Source organism: Lycorma delicatula, chromosome 10 (assembly GCF_047948215.1).
Source record: "Lycorma delicatula isolate Av1 chromosome 10, ASM4794821v1, whole genome shotgun sequence".
NCBI classification, from domain to species: domain Eukaryota; kingdom Metazoa; phylum Arthropoda; class Insecta; order Hemiptera; family Fulgoridae; genus Lycorma; species Lycorma delicatula.
This window is the reverse complement of record NC_134464.1, coordinates 17,130,189-17,157,610: the sequence shown is the minus strand read 5'-3', so window position 1 is coordinate 17,157,610 and position 27,422 is coordinate 17,130,189. Positions and strand designations below refer to the sequence as shown.

The 27,422-nt window shown below is 29.3% G+C and overlaps 1 protein-coding gene across 5 annotated transcripts in view; it reads left to right on the top strand.

Annotated features, from left to right (window-relative positions):
* LOC142331399 (uncharacterized) overlaps positions 1 to 27,422 on the top strand; it is an 807,446-nt gene that overhangs the window by 644,915 nt on the left and 135,109 nt on the right. For all 5 annotated transcript variants that reach the window (XR_012757984.1, XR_012757983.1, XM_075377288.1 and 2 more), the window contains one exon: positions 2,364 to 2,392. Coding sequence is in view for 3 of the 5 variants with exons in the window: in XM_075377288.1 (XP_075233403.1) it covers positions 2,364 to 2,392 (29 nt within the window). In the remaining 2 variants the exon portion in view is untranslated. The remainder of the gene's footprint in view (positions 1 to 2,363; positions 2,393 to 27,422) is intronic.

Here is a 27,422-nt window from a genome sequence, read left to right as displayed (position 1 = left end):
TCACAACATAGCAGTAGTTTAAATATATTTTTGGGATAGGGGTGGTACATTGTTAAGAAATATATGACCGTAATGAGTTGAAATCTTGAGATGCTGCGGATGATCTTGCTCCACAGCCTCACCCCCTTGATCTTTGATGTTTTACATTTAATGACATCAATGCCCCATATATAGAAGTAATCTGACAAAGTTTGGTCAAAATCGATCCAATAGCTCTGGATATATAACGTGATTCAGCGGCCGACACCGAACACACATATGAACATTATATTCCGGAAAATTTCCATCCATTTCTTGGTTTCATAAGCGTCAAAACGTCAAGATCCGGTGAAAAATGCAATACCCAAATTACACCGATTACAATAATTTCCCTTCTAGAGCTATAGCAATGCTAAAACGTTACGTAGACGGGAAAGTAAAAATTGTTTTAAGTATGGAAAAATCAATACATAATCAGTTATTGAGATCATATCATAATTATACAGTTTATGTCATGTCAAGAATAACAGGTGAGTTATTCACGGATTAAAGAAAAGCATTTTTTCAAAATTTACCTGGTAGGATAAAGGGAAACTATAGAATAGTCTAAAAAAATTACTAAGTATATACGTGTTAAATAACATGTCATTACGTTTACTGACATAATTGCTGGCCATGGTGTTTTGTAAGGGCCATGGTGTTTTTTTTAAATATGTGAAATGGGTAATTTTGTTTCATAGGGGATTTCTCTAGAATATAAATTTACTAGTGTTGTAAATACATATGTTTGGATTATTGAGATTTTAATGCTTTTTCTTTTTCGTTTTTAGCCTCCGGGAATTACAATTCTGGTATTACTTCAAAGGATGAACGAGTATGAAATGTACGAGTGTAAATGAAGTGTAGTCTTGTACAGTCTCGGTTCGACCATTCCTGAAACGGGTTGTTAATTGAAACCCAACCACCAGAGAACACCGGTTCTATGATCTATTATTAAAATCCGTATAAAAGTAACTGCCTTTGCTAGAACTTGAACGCTGGATCTCGACTTCCAAATCATCAGATTTGGGAAGTCGCGTTCACCACTAGACCAACCCGATGGATTAATAGATAATTCAAATGCTGTAAGAATAATTTTAATTGGTAGAATTAACATTATGGATTTTGTTGAGCATGCATTTCCTAGAAGTATTATTAATAAATCCTGCATTTATATTTGCAATTAGTCGAACTGATAAAGAAATTGGTCGGATAATTTTCCCGTGGTTTCGATGATAATTATTATTGGTGTGGTCGTTGTTGGAATTCCTTTTGGGAGTAGGTGCTTGAGTATATTATTTATAAATTTTGTTGTGATTATTAATAATGTTGGTAGTGCAGTAGAAATTGACTGATAAGTGTCTTCATGTAAATACGTATGGAAATAGTTTTATTATATTTCTTATGATAAATATAAAGATTGATATTAGGATTAAAATTTCCCTGTGGTGTATTATTGATTTAAATTCATTTATTAGTTTTTTCTATTATTTTTATTATTATATTTAAACGAGATTTTTTTATTCAAAATTATTTTGGTAAAATGATTGTAGTTAATATAATAATTAGTTACCTTGCATTATTTTTGTTGGATCAAATGTTGAGAACAATCGTGTTATCTTTTTCAGAATATCTTTTTGCTTTGTTTTTGATTTTTTTTCCATATCTGTTATGAAAATAAATTGATTATAATTATTATAATCGTAATTGTTTTTTCTTATTAATATTAATTTTAATATAATTGGTGGAAAAAATACATGAAAATTTAAATCTAAGATTTTAATTCATCTAAAGTTTTTAAATAAAGCTGCCAGATCGATTATGTTATTTTCAATATCTTCCTAATTTTAGTACGACTTATCACAGATTTACATAAGTGGATCCGCATCTCAAACAGATTCTTGATTAGAATTGACAAGCTTCAAGATATTTTAAAAAGAATTGAATTCTTAAAGGTTCCCGGCTTCAACCAAATTCCTTAAAAATTTTAAGAATAAGTTCCTACTGAATCTTTTAACTTAATCAATCGATTTTTTCATAATATATTCAATGTGGGAAAGAACCTGCATCCCTATGAAATCAGTAATATTTTTGATATAAAAAAGAGGCTGTATCAAGGTTTGGGGAATTTACTTTAGAACGAATTATCAAAACTATTTAAGAGTATTTTATTTTAATCGATTGGAATGATAAGTAAATAATAGAGAAACCTATTCATCAAAATGCAGATTGAATTCCGAAAAGAAATTTTGATAAATTATAATGTTTTCATCAGCTGAATAAGTATCATAAATCTAGTTTTAAAATATAAGGAAAATTATAAGTACTTTTTTTGTTTGTTACAGATTTAAGGCCGTTTTTGTCAATAGAAAAGGTAAGCGCTTTTTACACTTAATATAGCTTATCGTACATACATATATATATATATAAATTTAGCTCTATAAACTTATTATGTTGTAAGTATGGTTGAATGAAGGAATCACATTAAATTTGAAAGTTTAAAACTAAAGTTAGAAACAAGAACTTTTACTGTCACCACTTTTTTGCGATATATATAAGCGACTTATATGACGAACTTTGTAGAAGGGTATTTATTAACGGTTTGGACGTCCGAGAACTGTTGTAACATAACAGTTCTCCCGTTAACCCAAAAAGTTTTAAAAGTATGATCAATAAGTTAAAATTATAATGCGGTAAACGGGAAAGTCAATTAAATATAGATAAAAAGAAAATTATGATTTTCCTTCTAGATGGTAAATTAAGCCAGGAGGAGCGGAGTAGCAACAGTCAGGTGAGCCAGTCCAAGTAGAATTCAGATTAAATACCTAAGTATCACATAAACGTCACAGTTAACTTTCGAAGTTCATGATAAGATATTATCCTACCATACTAAAGGGTATTTGTATGTGTGTCAGTTTGTGTGTGTGTGTGTGTGTGTGTATGTATATATCCGTCCCCTTTAGCTTACAGGCACCGGAATGTACCGATCACTAGCGAAAAGTCCCGATTCGTTAGTACAAGTCTCGTGGTGGTCAGGTGTACTCTTGTTTTATTATTATATATTTATCACTTGTACTTGTTATTATTTGTACTTGTAATATATATTATTTCTTTAATTGATATATATGCGAAATAAATATTAATAATATTTTTTATTTATATATGATTGTTTTTCATCATAAAATAATGAACTATAACAAAAAAGTAATTATTCAAATTAACTATGATACAACTGGAAAACTGTTTCTTCTGACCATCTTTTTCTGATTTCATTTTTCATCGAATATTCATTTTAATTTAAAAAAGTAACTGCTAACACTTTTTATTATTAATACTATCTTTTAATTGACCTTATAAATTCATGTTTTCTATTTTTATTTTATATTGAATTTTTATTATTTTTAAATATATTTTTATGGTTATACTTAGAGTCAATTTCAGAGTACTCTGACTAAATTATGTGTAGTTTTTTCTTTTAGGGGAATTCTTATTCTAATATCGTTAAATATGATCTTTTCTTTAAGAAGTAATAATGTTTTTTTTTGTCGCAAAACCTTTTTTTTTACTAAGTGCATGAAATTAGAAATACTAAATATTATTATTTCCAAAATTAAATAGAAGAAGTATTAGCTTGAAAATTGACCAATATTCCGAAGATTTCCATCCGGTTTTTTGGGTTCTTTAGGTGTCAAAACGTCAAGATCCGGAGAAAACCGCATATGCCCAAATTGGACCGATTACAATACTTACCCTTATAGAACTATAGCTTTGTTATAGCGCTAACTGGACGGGAGAATAATAATATTTTCTCGATCTTTACTTAATGGGCAGTCTACAATGTGCTTTGCAGGATGATTGTCGGTACGGGGCGCAAATATGAGGGTAATAAAAATATACAAGAATTCAAAGTATTATAACGATTTAACCCATCGGGTTGATCTAATGGTAAACTCGTCGTAAATCAGCTAATCAGCCAGAGTGTTAAGACTACACATTTACGGTACAGTTATATTTCGCTAATAAGTCGCTAATGAATTTAATTGTTGATGCGATTATAAAAAAAAAAATTATAACGATTCACCTAAAAAAAGAAATCTCGGAATTCCTTTAAGTGGACCAAATTAGATAATTGGAAAAAAGATTGCATTTCTGGAAGTATTTTCTTTGAAATGTTCATTAATTATATAATTTAAGCTTTACCAAGACTGATTAAAAAGTTAACTGAGAAATAATATTTAATAAAATCAGTGGGTTTAAATATTGACGGAAAGTAGCTGCTAAATTTCACTGCTAATTGAATAAAAGAAGCAAATTTTGAGAGAATAGTGATTATATCGGAAAGAATTAAGGAAAAATAACGGACTAAATGCATGGACAACGAGACAACGAAGGAGCTTATATTTCACCACGTTGTTTATGTTGCTGAACTTAATTTCTGGTAAAATGGAATATCAACATGTCGGATGGACATAATAGATATTTTGAACCAGAATTGGGATGCTCTTGTTAAGCAATGGATGTGATAGGAAAGAAAACAGGTACACATGTTGTTATGTAATCTTAGAGTTTGAAATTTTGAAATATTTGATAGTTGTTTGTCCTGTTTTAAACGAGATAAGAAAAAAGTGGTTTGGATGAAATAGAACGGAAATAAATGATACGGTAAATATTTTGAACGGTAGATATTGGAATGTGTTTGTAAGTATTTTACACGAAGTGACAGAGTATAAAAGCTTGTTGACTGAGGAACTAAATAGATATTAGGTTCCGTAAGAACGTTTACTCGTGTGTAAAGTGGGTTCGATGTTCGATGTCACCAAAGCTATATCAGCTGCAGGTGAATTTGAATCGGGCAACCAAATCCCAAATATAACCGAACTTGAATTTTTATATATATATATATATATATATATATATATATATAGGGATATTAACAGGACATAAATATAAAAAAATATGGACTTCAAAAAAAAAGTAAAAATAAAGAGTAATACAACTTTTGCGCAGTCACCCGAAACTGAGCTACAATTTGATTAGTTGTCGCCCCATGTACGTACGCTAGAGCTTACGCGCGGGTATGTATGCGCGCGCACAATGGGATAGAAATATTAGATAAATATTATCGTTATAATTTATTTTTATATATATATATATATATATATACATCTTTATGTAGAGAACGACACCAATTATAATAAAAAATTTGGCAAAATTGAATTACATTTTCTGATTTTTTACTATTATTATTTTTCTGATTCAATCTTTAACTTTTACCAATAAAAAGTTTATTCAGTTATTTCTGTATAGGTAAAAATTTATTTATTATTTTATTATTATTTCGGTAGAATTTATATATTTGCTTCTTATTCAAGATATCAGATTAAATTGTTTACAAGAAACTGACAGACCATGACAGAGCTTTGACCATATAATTGTACTACTTCCTTGTTTCGTGATACGACTTCTGTAATTTTTTTTATCTTCTGTTTTGTAATATTGCAAAAATATAACACTGATTTTTTTTTACGATTTTCTATATGTCTAATTGTAATTTATTATTAGGTTGAATTTAAAAAAAAAAACAACATAAATACAAAATTAATTAATTAAATTGATAAATTGTTGTAATATATACAGAACATTCGGAAAGTTGCTGTGTACTGGAATTATAGAAGTGTAATGACGAAAGTTTCTTAATTATTACTTTGTGTTTTTATTTCATTATTTTATAAAAACGAATATTACAATAACTGGAATAATTTATAAAAGGTGTTGAAAATGACCTCTTCCAACATCAATACAACGTTGTAATTTAAATTAACACACGTTCGATTTTTTTTCAAACACTTTAACCAGCTGATTTACTGGAATGTTTGTGTCGTTATTGAGGTTTTTACTTCGTCAATCGTGCGTGGTCTGCTGCGATACACTACATGTTTCGCTGCCCCCCATATAAAGTAATCTGGGGGAGTCAGATCAGGCGATCGTGCAGGCCACAAACCCCTCAAAATGATTCGTTCACCAAAGATATTTCGTAAAAAGTCATTGACCTGACAGCTGTGTGCGCTGTGGCGTCATGTTGTTGGAACCAATCGTGATCGATTTCCACTTCTGGTAACTGACTAATGTGAGTTTGTTAAAACAAATCAATAACGATCATTATTAAATGTATTTTCAAAAAATATTGGACCCACAATTCGTATTCTACTCACACCAACCCAGACTCCAATTTTCGCTTCGTGTAATTCATGAGGGTTAGTTTTCGACTACAATCGTGTATTTTGTAAAATAATATACCCTCCCAGATCAAACCACACTTAATCTATAAAAAATTGAATGTCGACGATACCTACGGAATTTTGATCAATAACACATTTAAACCGTTGAGAGTAATTTAGTCTTTTTCCGTGATCTGTAGGTTTCAGTTCTTGTATAAACATCACTTTTTGGGTGAAAAGTTTCAGTTCTTTTCTTGCAGCTTTATGTGCGGTAGGAAGTCCAATATCTTGCAACTGTGCTCACTTAAGCATTAACTTTGATGGACTTTCGGCCATAGCATCCGAAATAACAAGCAGCTTCTGTTCGTTTAGTTTAAGTGGTTTTCCATTTCGAACAGCGTCTTTCACAGAGCCTGTTGTCCGAAATTTTTTGACAAGATATTGAACTGGATTGCGATGAGGTAGAAGAGTATTTGAAAATTTTTCACAAAAATTGTGGTTTACTAAATCTGTACACTTGTTACATTCACGAAAGACGTGTTCAAAAAGAAAAGAGCGTTCATTTACCGAAAAACCATTAAGTTTCTTGCAACTATTGATTTCGATAAAGGAAAAAAAAACACGAAACGAAGCGCGTTCAATCAGAACTCAACAATTGAAATCTTGGTTTATTACTGATTAACGTCCAACGAACCCTTAGGGTAACCAACCTAACGCCGAAAGAACAAATGCACCACTTAATTCTAAAGTATACTGCACAGCGACTTTCTGAATTCGCTGTATAAAACATATGTAAACATAATAATTATTTAAAACAATATATTAATGAAACTACGTGAAAAAAGATATGTAAAGAAAAAAATTAATTCTAAAGATGTTAATTATTTGAGAACGTAAAAGTTAAACGAACGTAAACAAAAGTTTTTTCCAATTATTATTATCTTTTAAAATCTCGTCACAATTGAACAAAATATGACGAGGAAATCACACTTCCTTGTACGCCTATTAAATTACACGTATACATTTTTTAAAATGAAAAGTACATAAAATTTTATTTCATTAATAACTTCTAATATTTTTATCTTTTTATTGTTATTGAATTATTATTTATTTTATTAATAAATCAATATATTTAAATTTAAAAAATAAAAGTTAAAAAAAAGGAGATGAATTCTGATTCGAACTGATGTGCCATCCCCTTTTAAGATAAAAATATTTCATTAATTAAAATTTTATTTGGCTATAACTCTGGAATCAATAAAAATATGAACCATTTATGATTAATCGTTGAAAACCTCTCAATGAGGGCTTATTATTGCAGTTAAGAAAAAGTCCAAAATCCATTTATTTTTTTTTTAATTTTGGTCATTGTTGGACACTTTTGGTTCACTTGACTTCATTAAAAACGCGAGGTGATTAACTAGATCTTACAAGAGTCCTATATCCAAAATTTAAACAACCTACGGATAATCGTTTTTGAGTTATGCAACATATATACTTACATACAGATGTCACGCCGAAACAAGTCAAAATTGTTTGAAGGATGGTCAAAATCGATAGTTAAACCCCCTTGTGAACTGATAGGTCCAAAATTGATTTCTTTACCGAATACAAGTGAAAATTAATTTTTATTTAAAATTTAATTTTTCCTTTTTAGCAAGAATGTTTGTTTAAAAAATTGTTCGTAACTAAAATCTAATCAAATTAGATTACGTAATAATAAATAAATAATAGTTATGAAAAAAGTTTTAATATAAATTATTCAATTAAATATAAACAAATTATAAATTAAAAATAATTTTTTTTGATAACAAATTTTTTATCTAAAAATTTATAAAATAAATAATTATACTTGTAATTAAAATATGCAAGTAATAATTAATATGTCACTAGTTATTCCTGACATAAGTATAAATTATTTAATTTTTTTAGTATTTCTGAAACTGATCCAAAGAATACAACCACTCCTTCAGATATATTACATGTTCATGTAATGATCTCATAATAATAAAAATAATTGTGATCTCTTTTTATTTTTTTATTTTCTGGCAAACAACCATATCACTATATAACTTGATTCAAAAACAAAACTATTCATTAGAAAAAAAAAAAAATTATTTTTAATATTTTGTAGTCTTTATTATTTGCATCACTATAATTCTTTCTATAAATTTGTTTAACTTTTTAAGTTTCCCAACATTACAAAACAAAATTTCTGCGTTTTTCAACCTAATTTACAATCGGTTCCAAGAAGGAACCGATTAGTAAACAAATTACAAAAAGCGCTTCGTGAAAGTTTTCCAATGAATTTCGTTAATAAAACATAAATTCATAAATTCATAAGTTCATTTACACTTGCACAGATTCACTTCATACGAAGTACAAAATTCCGAAAAACACTAACACAAATTATTGAGAAAATATGAAAAAAGTAATAAGTGTTGTGTGAAGTAAATAAATAACTTCTATCTTTAGAGATTGTTTAAATTTTTAGCTCGGTATAATTTAATAACTGGGGAAATAAAATAACAAAAATAAATACCGTTACTTTTATACGGATTTGAATACTAGACCGTGGATACGGGTGTTTTTGGTAGTTGGGTTTTTCTTTATCACCCCGGACCGGATCCTGCAGTTAAGTATTACACAGGCGAGGGGAGTATACTTTAGTCCAGGGCTTCTTAAACTGTGGGTCGCGACCCCCAGGGGGGTCGCGAGACTACTGAAAGGGGGTCGCAAAGATCTGATACTTTTCAATCATTATAAATAAAATTTTAAAATTAGTATACACACTACGTACAAATATAAATACAAATAAAAATCATACAAAATACTATTGTAGTTTTATTATAACTATTTTTTGAAAAAAGTGGCAATGCAAAACTGTTATGTAGGGCCTATAAATGAAAATATGGAAGTAGCATTTAAAATAATAAATACAACGCGCTCCTCGATTTTCAACTGAACGTTCGACATTGATGTCTGGCCGCCGGCGTCAGTGTTTGCAAGATAACTTAGTGATTATAAGTACCCAGACGCCGCGTCGCCTTACAGCTTACACATACAATATGGAAGCAAAATCAAGCTAGGCTAGGCGAATCGGCATATTATTTTTATAAAAGAGTAATAAAAAAAATTAAATGAAAGCTTCTTTTTCGGCGTCTTTGTGATACGGTGCCTTTGTGCGCTGCACACTTTGAACACGCCATGCGTCGGGGTTGATCTGATCGTAATTTGTTGTCATTGCACTGGTAAAGATTCGAGTGTAGTTATTTTTCTGTTTGTACTTCAGTTTGGACTCAGCTTTGTCTTCGTAGTGACATGTGTGTATTTACTGTGTAATTTTCAGTTGGTGTTTTTAATTATTACGTTAAAGTTCAACTACATTTTGTTTAATTATTTATTATTATTTAACCATCATGGATAAATGGCTAATTAAAATTCCAACTAATAAGTCTGCCACGCCGTCACAACCAAGTTGCAGTGCTTCAAATCCGACTTCTAGCAAAACAAAAAAAAGAAAATATGACGAATCATATTTGCAGTATGGCTTCACATGCTCTTCTCACAACAATGAAGAACAACCAGTGTGCTTAATTTGCAAAGAAGTTTTGGCTGCAGAAAGCATGAAACCGTCAAAACTGCAACGACATTTGAATACTAAACATGCAACGTTATCAAAAAAGCCAATAGAATATTTTGAGCGTCTTTTGCAAACATCAAATAAATAAAAGAACACTTTGGAGAAGTATGTTACTTTGAATGATAAATATCTATTGGCATCATATGAAGTTTCGTATTTGATAGCAAAAACGAAAAAGCCTTTTACTATTGGAGAGCAACTTTTACTACCTGCAGCTATAAGAATGTCTGAAATTGTTCATGGAAAACAGTATGCTGCTGAAATTAGTAAAATTCCATTATCAAATGACACTGTGTCCAAAAGAATTTCAGACATTAGCAATGATCAATTTCAACAGCTTCTTATGAGGCTTAAAGACAGCTCAAAGTTTGCAATACAACTGGACGAGTGGACAGACATTTCAAAAATGGCACAGTTGTTACTTTTTGTAAGATATATTTATGAGGGAAGCATTCATGAAGATATACTGTTTTGTCGTCCTCTGGAAGGTCATACTCGTGGAAAAGATATATATAAAAAAGTAAATGAGTTTTTTGAAAAAGAAGGATTAAATTGGAAAAATTGTGTTGGTGTGTGCACGGACGGTGCTGCAGCAATGACCGGACAAGATCTTGGTTTTACAGCATTTGTTAAAGCTGGAAATGATCATATTACATTTACACATTGTATGATTCACCGAGAGGCACTTGTTGTTAAAAAAATTGCACCAGAATTAAACACTGTGTTTTTTGATGCAGTCAAAATCATTAACTTTATTAAAAGTCGAGCACTTAATAGTCGATTGTTTAAAAATTTGTGCATTGATATGGATTCGGATTATACAAGTTTATTGTTACATGCTGAAGTTAGGTGGCTATCAAAAGGTTTGAAACGATTATTAACTTTAAAAGATGAAGTTCTTATATTTCTAACAAAGCAAAATTCTAATTTGGCCGATTATTTTCAAGATAATTTATGGCTTCTCAAGCTATGCTATTTGGCAGATATTTTTGATAAAATCAATGATATGAATTTATCAATGCAGGGAGTCTGCGTTAATATGTTTATGTTAAAAAATAAACTTGAGGCCTTTGTTAAAAAAATTCTTATATGGAAGAACAGAGTGGAAAGTGGATCGCTCGAAATGTTTCCATTTACTGACGAGTATATAATTAGTAACAATATTTCAAAAAAAGATACTCCTATAACAAAAATTATAGTTAATCATTTGAAGGATATGGAAGTTTACATGCATAGGTATTTTCCCAATGATATCGATACACAACAATGGATTTGCAATCCATTTTCAATTGAAATGGAAGAAATTAATTTTTTAAACTTAAAAGCACAAGAAGAATTTGCCGAATTAACAAGTGATACTACCTTGCGACTTAGATTTTCTCAAGTGCCTGTGCATGAATTTTGGATAGAAATCAAATCAGAATATCCCCTACTATCGGAAATGGCAATGAACAAATTACTGCCATTTTGTACAACATATTTATGTGAATCAGCCTTTTCCACATTAACTTACATAAAATCAAAATACCGTTCAACTTTAATAAACGTTGAAAATTTATTACGATCTGCACTAACTCAAATTGAGCCTAGATTTAATTATTTGTATAAAAATAAACAATCACATCCGTCACATTAATATTGTTTGATGTTAATAATATGTTTTTATTAAAAAAATTGTTACAAAAGTTTATTTTTTCTATTGAATATATAGATATAGTTTTATGTTTTCTTATAAAAAAATTGTTACAAAAGTTTATTTTTTCTATTGAATATATATATATATAGTTTTATGTCATTCTATTTATTGTGTTTTATTACGACCGATATCCCGTCAACGTTTCCAATTATATATATGTGAAATGAATGGGTACGTATTCTTTAATCCTTATTTTATTTACATTGTAAAATAGTGCGATATTACATCTACATCTACGGTTAATATATATTTCATTATATGGAGGAGGGGGTCGTTTAAAATTTCCTAAGCTTGAAGGGGGTCGCTATATAAAAAAGTTTAAGAAGCCCTGCTTTAGTCTAACGGACACCCACGTCTCGGCCCGCCGGTCGGCTCTCACTTTGCATCCGCCTCAAACTCCCAGAGTAGGATCCACCAGGCCCTATGCCGTCCCTGGGTCCCCACTTTAGGAGCCGGGATTCGGTCTTCATTCTAACGCCTCTAACGGGGACACCCAAAGTGGGGCATCCCTGTCGGGACTCGCTTTTTCACTCGGGGATGCGAGAGCCCCCGTGCCTCATCGCTACCGCCCACTCGTGCAAGCACGTGAGAACGGCAACTTCGCAGAGGGGATCCCTGCGACCCCCGATCCTTCTCCTGGTAGTTGAGTTTTTTCGTGGTTGGGTTTCAATTAAACCACACATCTCAGGAATGGTTGACCTTAGACTGATCAAGACTTCACTTCATTTACATTTATATATAACATCCTCTGAAGTAATAATTTACGATGGTTCCGGAGTCTAAACAGAAAAAGAGAGCAATACCAGCTCTATTTGATTATCAATTACATGATTGGTTAAATTGGTAAGTAAATTCCTTTGAATTCTCTTGCAATAATAAAATATATTTTACTCCTTATACATTTTTATCTATAGACCTTTTATGAAATCATTGTCTTTCATTTCTTAACAGTTGTATTTGTAATTATTAGGACACCATTAAAGGTATGACACCTAAAACACATAGGAAATTGTATTTTGTACGATGTGTTTGAGTGAGTTAGTATTTTTTTTTTAATCCTTTTATTCATTGTCACATCAACAATTAAAGTGATTAGCGACTTATCAGTGTAATGTAACTCTTCCGGTAAATTTGTAGTCTTGAACAAACTCAGGTCCACTATTCCTGAGACTTGTTAACTAAAACCTAACCACCAAATAACAGCAGTTTCCACGATTTAGTCTTCAAATCCGAATAAGAGTAACTTTCTGATACTACCTGATAAAACTACCTTTATAATGAGGATTTGAACCTCAGAACATCAACTTCGAAAATAGCTGATTTACGACGACGAGTTTACCACTAGACCAACCTGGAAGGTTAATTAATTTATTAATATATTTTTTTAAAATCTTTTTTTGATATTCTAATATAAAATTCACACTTTTATAATTTGCCTCTAATATCTTAATTCTTTACTTTATTAAACAATCTAATTTTCAAAATTCTTTTGTTACATTATATTTCAAACGCCTCTATCTTTTCGCTTTTGGCCTTCCTTGTGTTCATATTTTCTTCATGTAAACAGCTAAATTCCATACACATATTTTTAAGAATCTCATTCTAACTGCTAAATCTATGTTTAATATATTAAAAGAATTCTTTTATACGTAATCGATTTTTATCTGCCTTCCTCATTCCAGTTTTCTTAAATTTTCTGGTTAAATAACAAAATTCTTTAAACTTTATAATAAATCATATTCGTTTTTGATATTGTTTTATAATTCAATAATATTCTTCCTTCTTCCTTTAGAGTTTTTTACTTTCTACAACATTTTTAATAGAATTAAATTAACTAATCGAGAAAGAATTAAAACAATTTTAGAGATGAAACAAAGTAACGAGTTTTAATTTTTAGTTTTATTATATTTTAAAATCTTATATCATTTTTAATTTTAGCTTTCCTGCTTTAAATTTTAAAACACAACTAATTTAAAAAAAATATATATCGATCAATTAAACCTATAACTAATTTTTATCACTATTTGAAAGATGTTCATTTTTCTTATCTTTTTATTTCATATTTTAATGACACCTTTTTATGACATCTTTTAATGACATGTTTTTATTTAATTTTTATGACAAGGAAAGTTCTTTTCTTATTTCTCTGAAATTGTTAACAGTTGATTTTATTACTTTCATTTTATCACAAAACTTTTTTTAATTTTTTTAAAACATTCTTTTTTTAATATTTATAAATTAGGTGCTGTAAATATTATATTAATTCCCGGCCTCCACGTCGTGAGTGGTAACATCCCGGCCTTTCAACCGGAGGTTCCCAGTTCGAATCTCGGTTACGCATGGCATTTTCACACGCTACAAAATTGAAATTTCATCTCATTCTCTTAAGCAATACACCTAACCCAGCGGTTCAGGAGGTAAAAAAAAAGCCTAATATGGACACAACATGACTTCCTTGTTCGCCTATTAAATTACATGTACACATTTTTTTTAAATGAAAAGTACAGAAAATTTTATTTCATTAATAATTTCTGATATTTTTTTATTGTTATTACTGAATTATTATTTATTATAAAAGTTCTTTACAATCATACATTTAAATTAAAAAAAAAATTTAAAAAAAAGGAGATGAAGTCTGATTCGAACCGATGTGCCTTGTGGCACATCGGGCCACATACAAGTGCACTTTGTGCCTTGTGGCACAAAGTGCCCTTGTAAGATCCAAATATTTAATTAATTAAAATTTTATTTGACTATAACTCCGGAGATAAAGAAAGTAAGTACCACTTATGATACATCGTTGAAAAGCTCTCAAGGAGGGATTATTACTGCAGTTAAGAAGAAGTCCCAAACCCAAATTTTTTGGATAATCATTTTTTTCGGCTAATTTTTATTGAGTTATGCGAGATACATACGCACATACGTATGTACGTACAGACGTCAGGCCGAAACTAGTCAAAATGGATTCAGGGATGGTCGAAATGGATATTTCCATTGAAATCTGAAAACCGAAATTTTTCGCGATCATAATAGTTTTTTTACTTCCTACAAGGAAATAAAAAACCCAAAAAAAGAAAACCTTGATTTTATAATTAAATGCAACTTTAATATATTTGTAAGGTGACATAACATTAGATAAATCATTTCGTGAAAGGCTTAACTGAGAAAATTGAGGAATGAAGTTGTCTACCATTATCTTTTTCATTTAGCCGATTATTTATTTTCATCTGAGCATGCAAAAGCTATTGAAATTCAAGTAATATTCAATTTCACAACTGATACCTACCCTCTACCTAAAATAAGGATAATTTGTATAATGAATATCATTACTCTCAGAGAAATTATCTTTGACTAAAGCTTTTTGTATACATTTATCATGTCCATTAAAAAGATTAGGACAGATATCCTTGATTTTCTTATGGTTGATAAACTCTAACCCTCTAAACCCTCAAACCCTCAAACTCTTAAACAATTCCTTGTTACCCTATTTTGTAGATAGCGTAACTGTATCCATATCTGAAGATAATTAAAACGACTCGAAAATTCTACGTTAGGATTTGAAAAAAAATTATACACTGCATGAATTCTTTAATTATGGATAAAATTGCTGAATTATTATTCTCAGGTAGATGAAATATTGATAATCGCGTGAATAGAATTTCCTTCAATGATAACCATAATATTTCAGTTTCTTTTTATAAAACAAAATTTCTGGGTCTTTTATTAGTTGAAAAATTTTCTTGAGATGATCAAACTGATTTCGTATCCAATCGAATCAAACCGTACTGTTTTGAAGTGACTTAAAAAAAGCTAAGCTTATTATTATTATTAACTATATATTATTATAATTAAATATTTATGTTAAAATATATTTTCTTCCAAATTATAGTATATTCTCTCATAGAAATCTCATCATTGTTTGGCACCCATAAATATGAATCATATAAAACGATATTTAGAAAAATAATAATGTTAATTTATACTTGGATTTAAATCTAGAAGGTGCAAACTTTGATAAAAAAATAATAATAAATTTACGGAATTATTTAGTGGTAAATTCATCGTGGCAACTTAGCTGATTTTGGAGTCGAAAGTTCTAAGTTTAAATTTTATTAAAGGAAGTTGCTTTTATAGGGATTTGATTTTTAGTTCGTGGATACCGGTGTTCTTTGGTGATTTGATTTCAATTAACCACACAACTCAGGAATGGTCGGCCCCTGAATCTGTTCAAGACTACCCATTTACGGGTACATTCACACATATGTTGGTGAGTCGTTAATGACTTTAACTTTTGATCCAACTATAAATAAAATAATGTATAAAAAAAAGAATAATTATTTATTTACAAAGAAATACATAATATTTATCTACCAAACCAGGCAACTTGTTTTTTTTTTTTTTTTAATGAGCGAACAATTTAAAGGATCTTCTCGCCATGTTATTAATTATACAATTTAGAAGGGGTTTTTTTTACAGTAAATAATATTATTCTTTTGATGAATATTTTTTAATAATACTAATTAAAAGTTTAAAAAAAGTTCTATTAAATTTAAAAAAAACTTTCTGCATCTCTGATTAACGTTTACATAAATATGTGCTCAAATAATTTACATTGATTCCTTCTAAACTGTAAATTTAGTATGTTCATGTATTAACCTTAATATTATTTCACGTGATTTTATTTTAAATAATTAATAATGGTTTTTAATTACATTCATTTTTGTATAATTAATTTAGTATTTTGGAATGCTGATCTGATCAAGATTTCACGGTTTCTACAGTTTCTGCAGTTGCATTTTATTTTATTCATGGAGATAGCGTACCGTATCTACACATGTCCTTCCTGATCTATAATAATGTGTTATTATTATTATTGCTATTTAATAATAAGAATAAAAGATTAATTTATTTATTGTTTACACAGTTGTACTATATGGTATTTCTGTAATTAATACTACACGAGACTTACTAAATCATTGGCGATTGTATTTATGTCACTAATTTACTGTCAATGTTACTTACTGTAATTAATTTATAATAGAAAAATTAATGAAAATGAACGTTTCTAAAACTAAAATTAACAATAAATTCAAAAAATAAAAATAATTAACTTTAGTCTAATTTAAGTACTAAATAATAAAAATTAGATGTAGACACCACATGACTTCATTGTACGCTTATTAAATTAAATACACACATTTTTTTTTTAAATAAAAAGTACATAAAATTTTATTTCATTAATAACTTCTGATTTTTTTATTGTTGTTATTGAATTATTATTTACCGTAAAACTTTTTTTAAAGTCAGAGGTTAATAATTATTAATAAATCAATATATTTCAATAAAGAAAACGTTAAATAATGAAAGGAGATGAACTCGGATTGGAACCGATATGCCTTCCCCTTGTAAGATCCAAATATTTAATTAATTAAAATTTGATTCGGCTATAACTCTGGAAACAACGAAAATAAGTACCACTTATGATATATTGTTGAAAAGATCTCAATGAGGGGCTTATTAGTGCAGTTAAGAAAAAGTCAAAAATCCAATTATTTTGGATTTTAGGCTTCCTTGGTCAGTTTTCGTCCAGTCGATTGCAAACAAAAGAGGAGGCGCAACACAAACAGTCTTAAATTCAAAATTTCAACATCCTACGGCTGATCGTTTTTGAGTTATGCTAAATACATACGCACAAACGTACGTATAGATGTCACGCCGGAACTAGTCAAAATGGTTTCAGGGATGGTGATAATGGGTATTTCCGTTGAAATATGAAAAAAGAAATTTTTCGCAATCACAATACGTCCGGAAGTAAATCACAATTTACTTCCTTCGTACAAGGAAGTACAAAGGAAATCAAATTCCTTTAAATAAATTAAAATTAAAATTAAAATATAAAATAATTTAAAAAAAATATTTGTTATAAATTAAGTAAATCATAATTCAAAATAATTAATTATTATAAAGAATAATACTTCATTTTTCTTTAAATATAGAAAAAAAAAATTAATTAAAAACAAACACTAATTCGGCAATTGTAACTTTTTAAATTTAAGGAATTGAATAATCTTATTTATTAAGTTTTTTATGCATTTTTGAAGTAAGATATTTTAAATGTATTAAAGACTGATTGAATTATATAGCATTCACGAATGATCTTGGGTTACAATAAGAAAGTTGGGAGGATACCAAAAAACAAATAGTAAACCTCCTAAACATAGCAGGGGAAAGTCGGACTGTAAATTTCCTATGAAAAGACTGAAATAATGCCAATACCGAGAATAAAGTGAATCATAACACTCTTAACGACAAACAAGTAATAAAAACCACAGATAGATTTAAATACTTCGGAGAAATAATATCAAAAACATAATTGAAAAATCAATAATCCAAAATAGAATTAATGAACTCCGACTTTCACAGAAACTAACATGGTCTGCATACAAAAAAAGTCCTTCTCCATAAAGACAAAAATTAGACACTACAACACGGTAACATGACGAAGTAACCTATGTATGTGAAACACTATTCAATTTTATAAACAAAAACAGAACAGAAGAACTTCAGAAAGTGGAAAGAAGAATTCTATAAACAATTATTACCAAAAACCATACCCAGTAGATGGAAAATATCGACTTCTTCCTATAAAATCGTATATCAGGAGAACGAACTCCTATTGAACATCATAGGGAAAATAAGAATATTAGCCTTCTATAGTCATATAGCAAGGCTTCTACAAAAAAGTCTAACCTAGAAACTACTAACCTACAGATAAAAAATAAAGTTAAAAACAACTAGCTAAAAGAATTGGAAGAATATCTTAAAAGCTTAATATTACAAAAGAACAGATTTTGAAGAAGGAAGAAAAAAATATCCTTACAAAACAAGAAAATAAAATTAACAATCAAACTCGGAAAAAAATAAATTATAATATCACAGACGATTGGAAATTCCAGAGGTCTAAAAGAATGAGAGAGTATTGCGCAAAGAAGAAAAATTTCCAGTAATGAACTTCCCAACATTCACTAGAGTCGCTCCAAGGAGGGCCTAAGCCATATAAAAAAAACTGATTCTTATTTACAATTATGTTCTACGAAAAAATATAATTTAAAACCAATCATGAGAACTGTGCAGAAGAAATAATATTTGGATACGTACAAAAAACACACAAAGCAGAAAAATTCAAGTATTTTAATGAGTAATAAACTCAACTGTACTCGAAAAAGAAGAAATTAAAAGTAGGATTCGTAAAATGGAAACAGCCTATAGACTGACCGTGGATGTTTAAAATAAGAAATTTTTAACCTTTAAAGCCTTACCTTTTGCCCAGAAGCCTTATATGCCTTATTTGGAGAATTTAATGTAAGGGGTTTTTTTAAAAGAAGAATCTTAAGGAACATTTTTGAACCCAAAAGAACAAAGGAAGATAATAAGCTAAAATCTAACAAAGAAACGGAAATGCGGAAAAAAAACAAGGTTTTTTGGCCATATTTATAGAATGAGTGATAAACGAAGTAATAGAAAAATTATTTAACTTTTAGAAAGATAGAAAAACAAAAATAGGGTGTCACCGGGAAGTAGACAAAGAGCTAATAAAGCTAAATAAAAATTGGAGAAAAAACACTAGCAGGTAAAATAGGGTTTCGAAAAACAATTAAAGATTTCAAATTAGATGAATATAAAAACCAAAGAACAGCTCCAGAAAATTTACAGAAGAGCAAAAACATGCACACTTTGAAAGAATGATAAAGTATTGCAAATAAAGAAAATAAGAGGAAAAGAATAAAAAATCCAACGAGATCTAAATAAGTCTAATCAAAAGATGAAGAACTAATTTTATTTTGGAATATTTTAGTGGTGCTTTTTTGTTTCTCCTCCTCCAAAGGTTTGCAAGTTTATCATCTGAAAATAACTCGAAATAGGAAGAAATATGGATATTAATAGTAACAAGGTTGGATAAATAAAATCCCTTATAACTATTTACATTATCATTTTTAAAACAATTTATAATTATTTATTTTATAAATATAATTAAAAGTATCAGATTTATAATCTACTTTTTAAGTAAAAAAATTATTACTTTTTCGTTTTACCCCCCTCACAATTATTTCGCATTTTTCACATAAAAATTACTTAACATAAATTAGAGAAAACTTACTAACATACTGTTATATACTGGTCATTTTAAACATTCTCCATGTTAACACATTTTACATATTAAAAATTAGAATCAAGGCTTATAATTATAAATATTATCTTTTCTTTTACTTTTTCCTGTTTAGCCACCGGGAATTACCGTTCAGATATTACTTAGAGGATAATATGTATGAGTGTAAATGAAATGTAGTCTTATACAGTCTCATTTCGACCATTTCTAGGATGTGTGGTTAATTGAAACCAACCACCGAAGAACACCTATATACACGATCTAGTATTCAAATCCGTATAAAAATAACTTTACTTGGACTTGAACGCTGGAACTCTCGATTTCCAAATCAAATGATTTGGGAAGACGCGTTCACCACTAGACCGACCCGGTGGGTTTATAAATATTATCTAACCAAACTTAATCTACGCTCGCTTCGCTCGCTAACCTCGACTAATTAACAGTAAATTTTGATTATTTATATAATAGATGATTGCAATAATTACTAAATTTATTATTTAAATACTTAAAACATTACTGTTAATTAGTCAAGGTTAGCAAGCGAAGCGAGCGTAGATTAAGTTTGGTTAAGTATGTTCAGTGAGATTAAATTTATAAAATAAACGGTAATAGAAATAGAAATTTTTATGCTTATAAAAACGGAAATTTAAGTGATTATATCGGGTTATTGAGTTTTTCCAACCTGGTAATTTCTAATATCAATATTTCCTGCTATTTTGAGTTATTTCCTGGTGAAAAACTTGCAAACTTTGAAAGGGGGATGGACGAAAATTACTGTAATTTTATTTAAAACATGGGTAAATCTATCAAAAACTGCTGCGTATTCACTAGAAACGTAAAAGACAAAATCCTATTCATTTTGGTACGAGTTAAAACTTTTGTAATAGATGTACGTAACTTTTATAATTGGGATTTAACTCTATTTAGATTAGGAGAATAATTTTTTTTATTAAAGATAAAAAAAAAGCTTTTTGTTTTTTTTTTTAAATTTCCCATATAAATACTTAACAAAATCATAATTATCTCGGACTATATTAATCCAATACTAAAAATGAAAAGACAAACAAACAAATTTTTAAATCGTATGCATGAATATACAATTTTTTGTTTAAAAAGTTTTTCATTAAAAAAGGAAACATCATGGAATATTCTATAAAATACAAAAACAATCACAGAAACATATGCATATAGTCTCATTAAAGACAATTTAAAAAAAAAATTGTAAGTTTGTATTTTTGGAAAATTTATGTATTTAATTCAATTTTTTATTTATTTTTTATGACTTGTTTTATTACACTTAATGATGTGTTTAAATTTAAATTAAAAGAAACACCTATGAACTTAAATCAGAGTAGAATGTAAATATTTTGGAAACAAATTAACGGTGAATTGTTAAACAATTTTAGATCATCTAAAAATCTAAAAAAATAATCTGTAAAATTATTTTTTAGTTGTATATATTTCAGTAAAGAAAAATCTACCTACCACAATTTTACAACTTACATATAAAGAAATGTCCATTTTCTCAGAGATCCATAAATTTATTAATAAGCAAGAAGTTAGCTATTATTCTATATATATTAATAGCTACATAATCACTGTCAATGTCATATAGTAAATAATACTGAGCTAAGTAATAGTAATAATAATAACAATAAAAACTGAATAATACTTCATCCTGCATCCTTCATCCTTCTTATAAGATCAAAACTGCCAATAAATATTCGCATAGTACCATATGCCATTGAATAGTATTGCAAAATTGGCTTCGATTCAATCGTGCAACCTATTGGCCTTCAGTTTAATACAACAAGGTATAACTTAACTATATAAGCTGTATTGAATGCACATTGCTTAAGTTACATTTGTAGGCATGTCACTAACACAGAGGTTATAGAGATATACATATTTGCACATATATACGTATATCTTAATATAAGCACGCTCTTTCATCTACGTTGAGTCTGTAAGTAATAGAATGACAAAGAATACAATGAGAATGTTTTTGAGATTAATTTGTGTGTGTGTGTGCGTTCGCGCGTGCGTGTATCAGAAAGAGAAAAGAGAGAGAGAGAGAGAGTGAGAACTTGTTTTTACATGGACCGAAGCGTGAGAATAAGGACCAAAGTATAAAGCACGTTGGGTCCAAAATAAAACAAAGAAAATCAGAAGTAAAGGAGAATAAGACGCGCAAACTGCACTCTGAACATAAATCTATGATTTTTCGTCAAAGTAGACCGTTTCGTTTACTTTGTTCATCGTATAGCCCTAGAAACTGGAACCTTATTGGTAGGATGGTGGGAAACGTTTTGAAAAGGAAGGCGATGGAGGAAGTTGAAGAGGAAGAGGATGGTACATAGTAGGGTAGTTTAGGGTGTGGCTTGATAGCACCGTTCAGGAGGAGTGCGATGCTGAGGTGTCGTACCCCCGATGAGTGAATGGGGACTCCTGTAGTGAATAGGAATGGAGAAGGTCCCCTGTTTGGGTGATTTCTGATTTGAGGCAGGCGATTGAGAGGACCTAGTCCCGGCTGACCGTGTGGTGCCCCATGCCAGGAACGGCATAGACGGCTCCAACACGGTCACCCGAAAGGTTAGAGGCAATGGCATCCTTAGGACCGAGTGTGCTTCCGCGGTGACTTCGGGCCTCCGGGCCTAGATGATGGCGAAAAAAACCACCACAGAACAACGGTATCCACAGTCTAGCATTCAAATCCATACAGAATCAACTGTTTTTATAAGAACGAACTTTAGGTCTCTTGACTTTGAAAATCAGCTGATTTTGCGATGACGAGTTTAATCACTAGACTAACCCGGCGGGTTAGTCTCTAACATTTAAATCAGGATTAGTATTAAAGTATTTAATCTATCTTAAAGTAAATTTTTATCGTCTTATTCTATAAAAGTGAAGTCCAGAATACTATGACTATTATGTATTTAATTTTCTTATCCGTTTTGCAATCAAAAAATAGATAACACACTTTGATAATTTAATTTTTTTAATTTTTGAAATAAACAAGAATAGTTAAGCCTAAAATATTTGTCTTAGAATAATAAATACGGAGTTCATTTTTCTGTATTTTTATTTATTGTATAGCAATGCTACATGCATTTATACTATATCAGAATATATATATGTTTTAAAATAATCTTTTCAAGGAAAATAACTGTCTATTAGAAGAAAAATCTTATTTTTATATTTTAAACAAATAAATGGTCTATTATTCTCCATTCTAAGTTTTTTAACGAATTTTTTGACTTTATTTAACTACCTCACGTAATTAAGACGAATTTTTTTTAAACTTATTTCACAGAAATCAATAAAGTATTTCTGTTACTACAATACAAGAAACATGTATGTACTTTGATGTGTTGTCAAAATACATCACTGTCATTCTATTACTGCAATCTAGTTGATACAACAATTTACTTCTATAATAACAAAGCCGGATTCACCTGTGAACGGCTGCTTCCCGGATTATTACCGGATGATTTCCCTTTAAATTTTTGCTAAATTATATTAAAAAAGAAATTAGAAGAATATTCATCCTTTTTTATTTAAATCACAGGATAAAAACAGGTTGAAGCTCATTTATTATTTTTTTACACATATTTTCTAGAATCTTTCACCTGTTTAATTGAATGATTTAAAATAATTTATTAATGAAAATTACATATATTTCTATTAAAATGAGTCGTTTATTAATTTAAATAAATAATATAATATAGTAATAACAACAAATCTTAAAATTAATTTTCGATGTTATAATTAAATTTATAAATAAAATAATAATATTTATAACTGATTATTCGAATTTATAACTTGTCATTTTACTTTTGACGAAAAAAAAGATTAAAATTTAATGCTTAATGGAACAAAAAAAAAAATAAATAAGTTGGATTTATATTTATAAAATATAAAACGGGAGAGATAGAGAAGGTAAATATCTGGTTAGGGATATAAGGAACGATAAAAACAGAGAAGGTTTCGGGGGAGGGGAAATGAAAAAGTTAAAAGTGAAAGAGCGATATTAAATAGAAAAAGATAAAGTGGTTTGCATGTGGTTTACACCTGTCATTTTTGACACACAGTGGTACTTTAGTTGTATCCCCCTACGATAAACTTCCCTCCAATCTCACCTACAAAACTAACGTTTATTTTTATTTTTATTATTATTATTTTTTTTTATTCATTTCATTTCAAATAACTAACCTAATGGAATTTCACAACGAATATACCTTGGCTTGGCTTATAGCCTACTTTGACATGTAGCTAGCTAGTAATACGGGTTTTCTTTGACTATATTCTCCTGCCACTGTAACTGATTTTATCGCTATACATTTTTTGCCCTATCTTCTGCTAATACCTTAAAAACCATCATACGTAAAATTATTTTGTTAATGATATTTAATAAATCAAATAATTTAATAACTTAAATTTTTTCATGCGTATTATAAAACATTCTTTTTAATCTGATAAAATAGTGTTAATAAAACTAACCTTTTGGTGAAAAAATATTAATAACCGACTTCAGAAAAGAAATTTAATTAAGAGAAAAAAAGTAATATTTCTATATTGTTGTTTTATTTTCAACTTTTAGAAATTGGTACCGATTGAAAACACCTTACTAATACTTAATTTACATCTTAATCCTAAAAAGGTTCTTAATTCAAAAGGAACAAAAAAAAGATAATTTTTTACTTAATTAGATTTTCTTACGTCTGTTTTACTAATTGTCTTATCAAAAAGCGAATTGTTTAATTTTTTAAATTATTATTATTGTACATATATATTTTCTACTAAGATAGTTATAATTTTCATACCTAGTTCAATTATCTACCTTTCTTAGTTTCGTCATAACTAATTCATATGTCGATGCGTTTCGGATATACAATATCCTTAAAACATAATGTACATGAAACGAGTCACCATGTGTGACGAAGTTACGGAGTCACCATGACGAAGTTAAGAAAGGTAGATAATTGTACTCGGTACAAAAAAAAATCTTCAATTACTTTCCGTTTAGCGCTATAGAAGAGCTATAGCATTAAAACGTAAAGTATTATCGGTCTAATTTAGACATATGCGTTTTTCACCGGATCTTTACGTTTTGACACCTAAGGAACCCAAAAAACCGAATGGAAATTTTCCGGATGTTCGTATGCACATGTGTTCGGTGTCGCACCCTAAATTTCCTTATATCTCCAGAACTACTCGACTGATTTCGTTCAAACTTGGTCAAGTTACTTTTATATATGAGGCAATGATTCCATTAAATTTTCAACATAAAAGGTCAAGGTAATGAGGCTATAGAAAAAGGTCACCCTCAGTATCCCGGGATTTTGCCTAATTAAGATTTTTTTTTCCCTTAGGCACATTTGTTAAGAATTGGAAAAATAATATTTCTAAAAGAAATTTTGTAAAATCGCACACCCATTTTAAAAAAATACTCTGCATATACTAGTGGCTAAGTGGGTATACTGTGTCATTAGTTCCCCTCTCACTACAAGGACCGCTAGTGTAGCACTGACGTACAGCTTTTGTAGTCATCTGCTACGCTATGACGTCACAGGTGACCGGTAGAACTAAATAAATGAATAATATTTAAAGTGTAAAAAAGTATTTAAAGTAGCCTCTAGTACCGCCACACCCGCGCGAATGAAATACCGTATTCACGCGCGCTTTAGTTAAAATCATTTAATTAAATAAACAAACAATATTATATGTATATAAAATTATAATATTTTAAATTAAGTTATGTGTGTGAGCTGTGCATCAGAAAAAAACCGCGTGACGTAGCCGTAAAACTGTTTTGTCAGCTTATTTTTTTAGTATACGTTTATAAAAAAAAGTAAACCGCTGTTCGTACAGAGAAAAAATAATTTTCAAGAAACGTAACAGTGAGAAAAGAAATGCAAAAAATAATTACGTAAAGAAACTGCTTAAATACGAGTTAAGTCCAACTGGAATATAGAAATAGGTATATTATTTGTTAACCAAATTATCAGATTAATTTATTTTTGTTTAATTTTGCTTTAAAACTATTTTAAACAAAATAATGACAGGCTATTTATCATTACGGTATAAAAGTTCAAAACTAAATAATTATAACGAGAAAAAACAATTTTAAATATCTTCAAAACGTCTAGGTAGAGAAGTTTATTTTAAAAAAATAATTTGTTTAAAATTATCCTAAAAAACTTACAGTTTAATTTTACCTTATAGTTAAACTTTATAGTTAAGGAAGGTAGGATAATTTTTTGCCTGTTTTTATTTCCTCCACTATATGTGATAAAAATTATTAATAATAAATAATAATAGTAAATTAATAAAAATGTTCAGCTGACATTACGGTGCGCAAGCGTACTGTGGAGTTAACTGTCGTACCTCAATTGTTTGTCAACGAATTTTTGACAAATGAGTAATTTAGTTCAATATAAAATGCTTTATAATTTTTTTCGAGTAAAAATTTGATCAAACATATAATTACAAAGATATTGAAGATTAAAAATTAAGATGGGCGCTATTTTGAAATTTTTGAAGGTGACGTTTTCAAAATACTTTATTTTGTAGAACAAGACATTATTCTTAGATTTGCCAAATTTAATTAAAATAGCTTTACCTGTTCCTGAGAAATAATTATTTCGTTGAAAATCACGAAATGGCATCCAGAAGGAAAACAAAGCAAAATAAGAGTTATGTCGATAGAAATCTTTGCTACTTTCGGTGTCCTAAATCAATTCCTGAAGTTCGGCTAGTACGTTCCGGAGCAGTCTGTACATATATATATAAAACAGGGTGACCCAAAAAAGCCAAATGATTTAAAAATTCATAACATTATAACTTTAATAGACTTCCCTAATAAAGAAGATTTGGAAAATTAATGATGAAAAGTGATATTAATGAACAGTTGCTCAATGAATGAAAATCATACAATTTTATTTTGAAAATCAAAATTTAATAATAGAGACTCGACGAACTTATTGCCCCCATTTCAATATAAGAAATCCACCCTCCGCTTATATGATAAGGCACTCGTTGGAACGTTTTCGACAACAGGGTTCAGCAGCAATATGCCAAAATCCGAAAGACCATGTATAGCCTGAAGTGAATGAAATGTACAACTACAACGAAGTATTGAGGAGAACCCAGAAACATTAACTCAAAGGCGTTCTCTTCAATTAAACGTTATACTATAGCTTGAACAAACAGACCTTGAACAACGCTAAATTATGCCATAAACTTTGAAGAATTAACACGAGAAAATAAAAACTTCATGCATAATTTGGTAATGAGTTATAAAGTCTAATTTTATCTGAATGGTTTTGCTAACATACAAAATTATCCAATACGGAGAGCTGCAAATCAAAGGGTTATTCACCAAAGAAAATTATATCTGCTTAAATACACATTCTGGAGTGGTATTAGTCCATAAAGATTATTGGAATATTTTTTTTGAAGATAGCCGGAAATGCTGAAACCCTTATTTCTGAGCAAAACCGGCATATTCAAACTTTTCTAAGACCAGTTGTTGCTTACAAACAGATGATGTTGTTCCAGGAAGATGTAACTACTGCACATACGGACTGAATATGCAGCTCTTAATAGATATTTTTGGCGAATTGATAATTTCAAGGAATTCTGCAACCAACTGGCCTCCTTATTCGCCGGATTTAACAG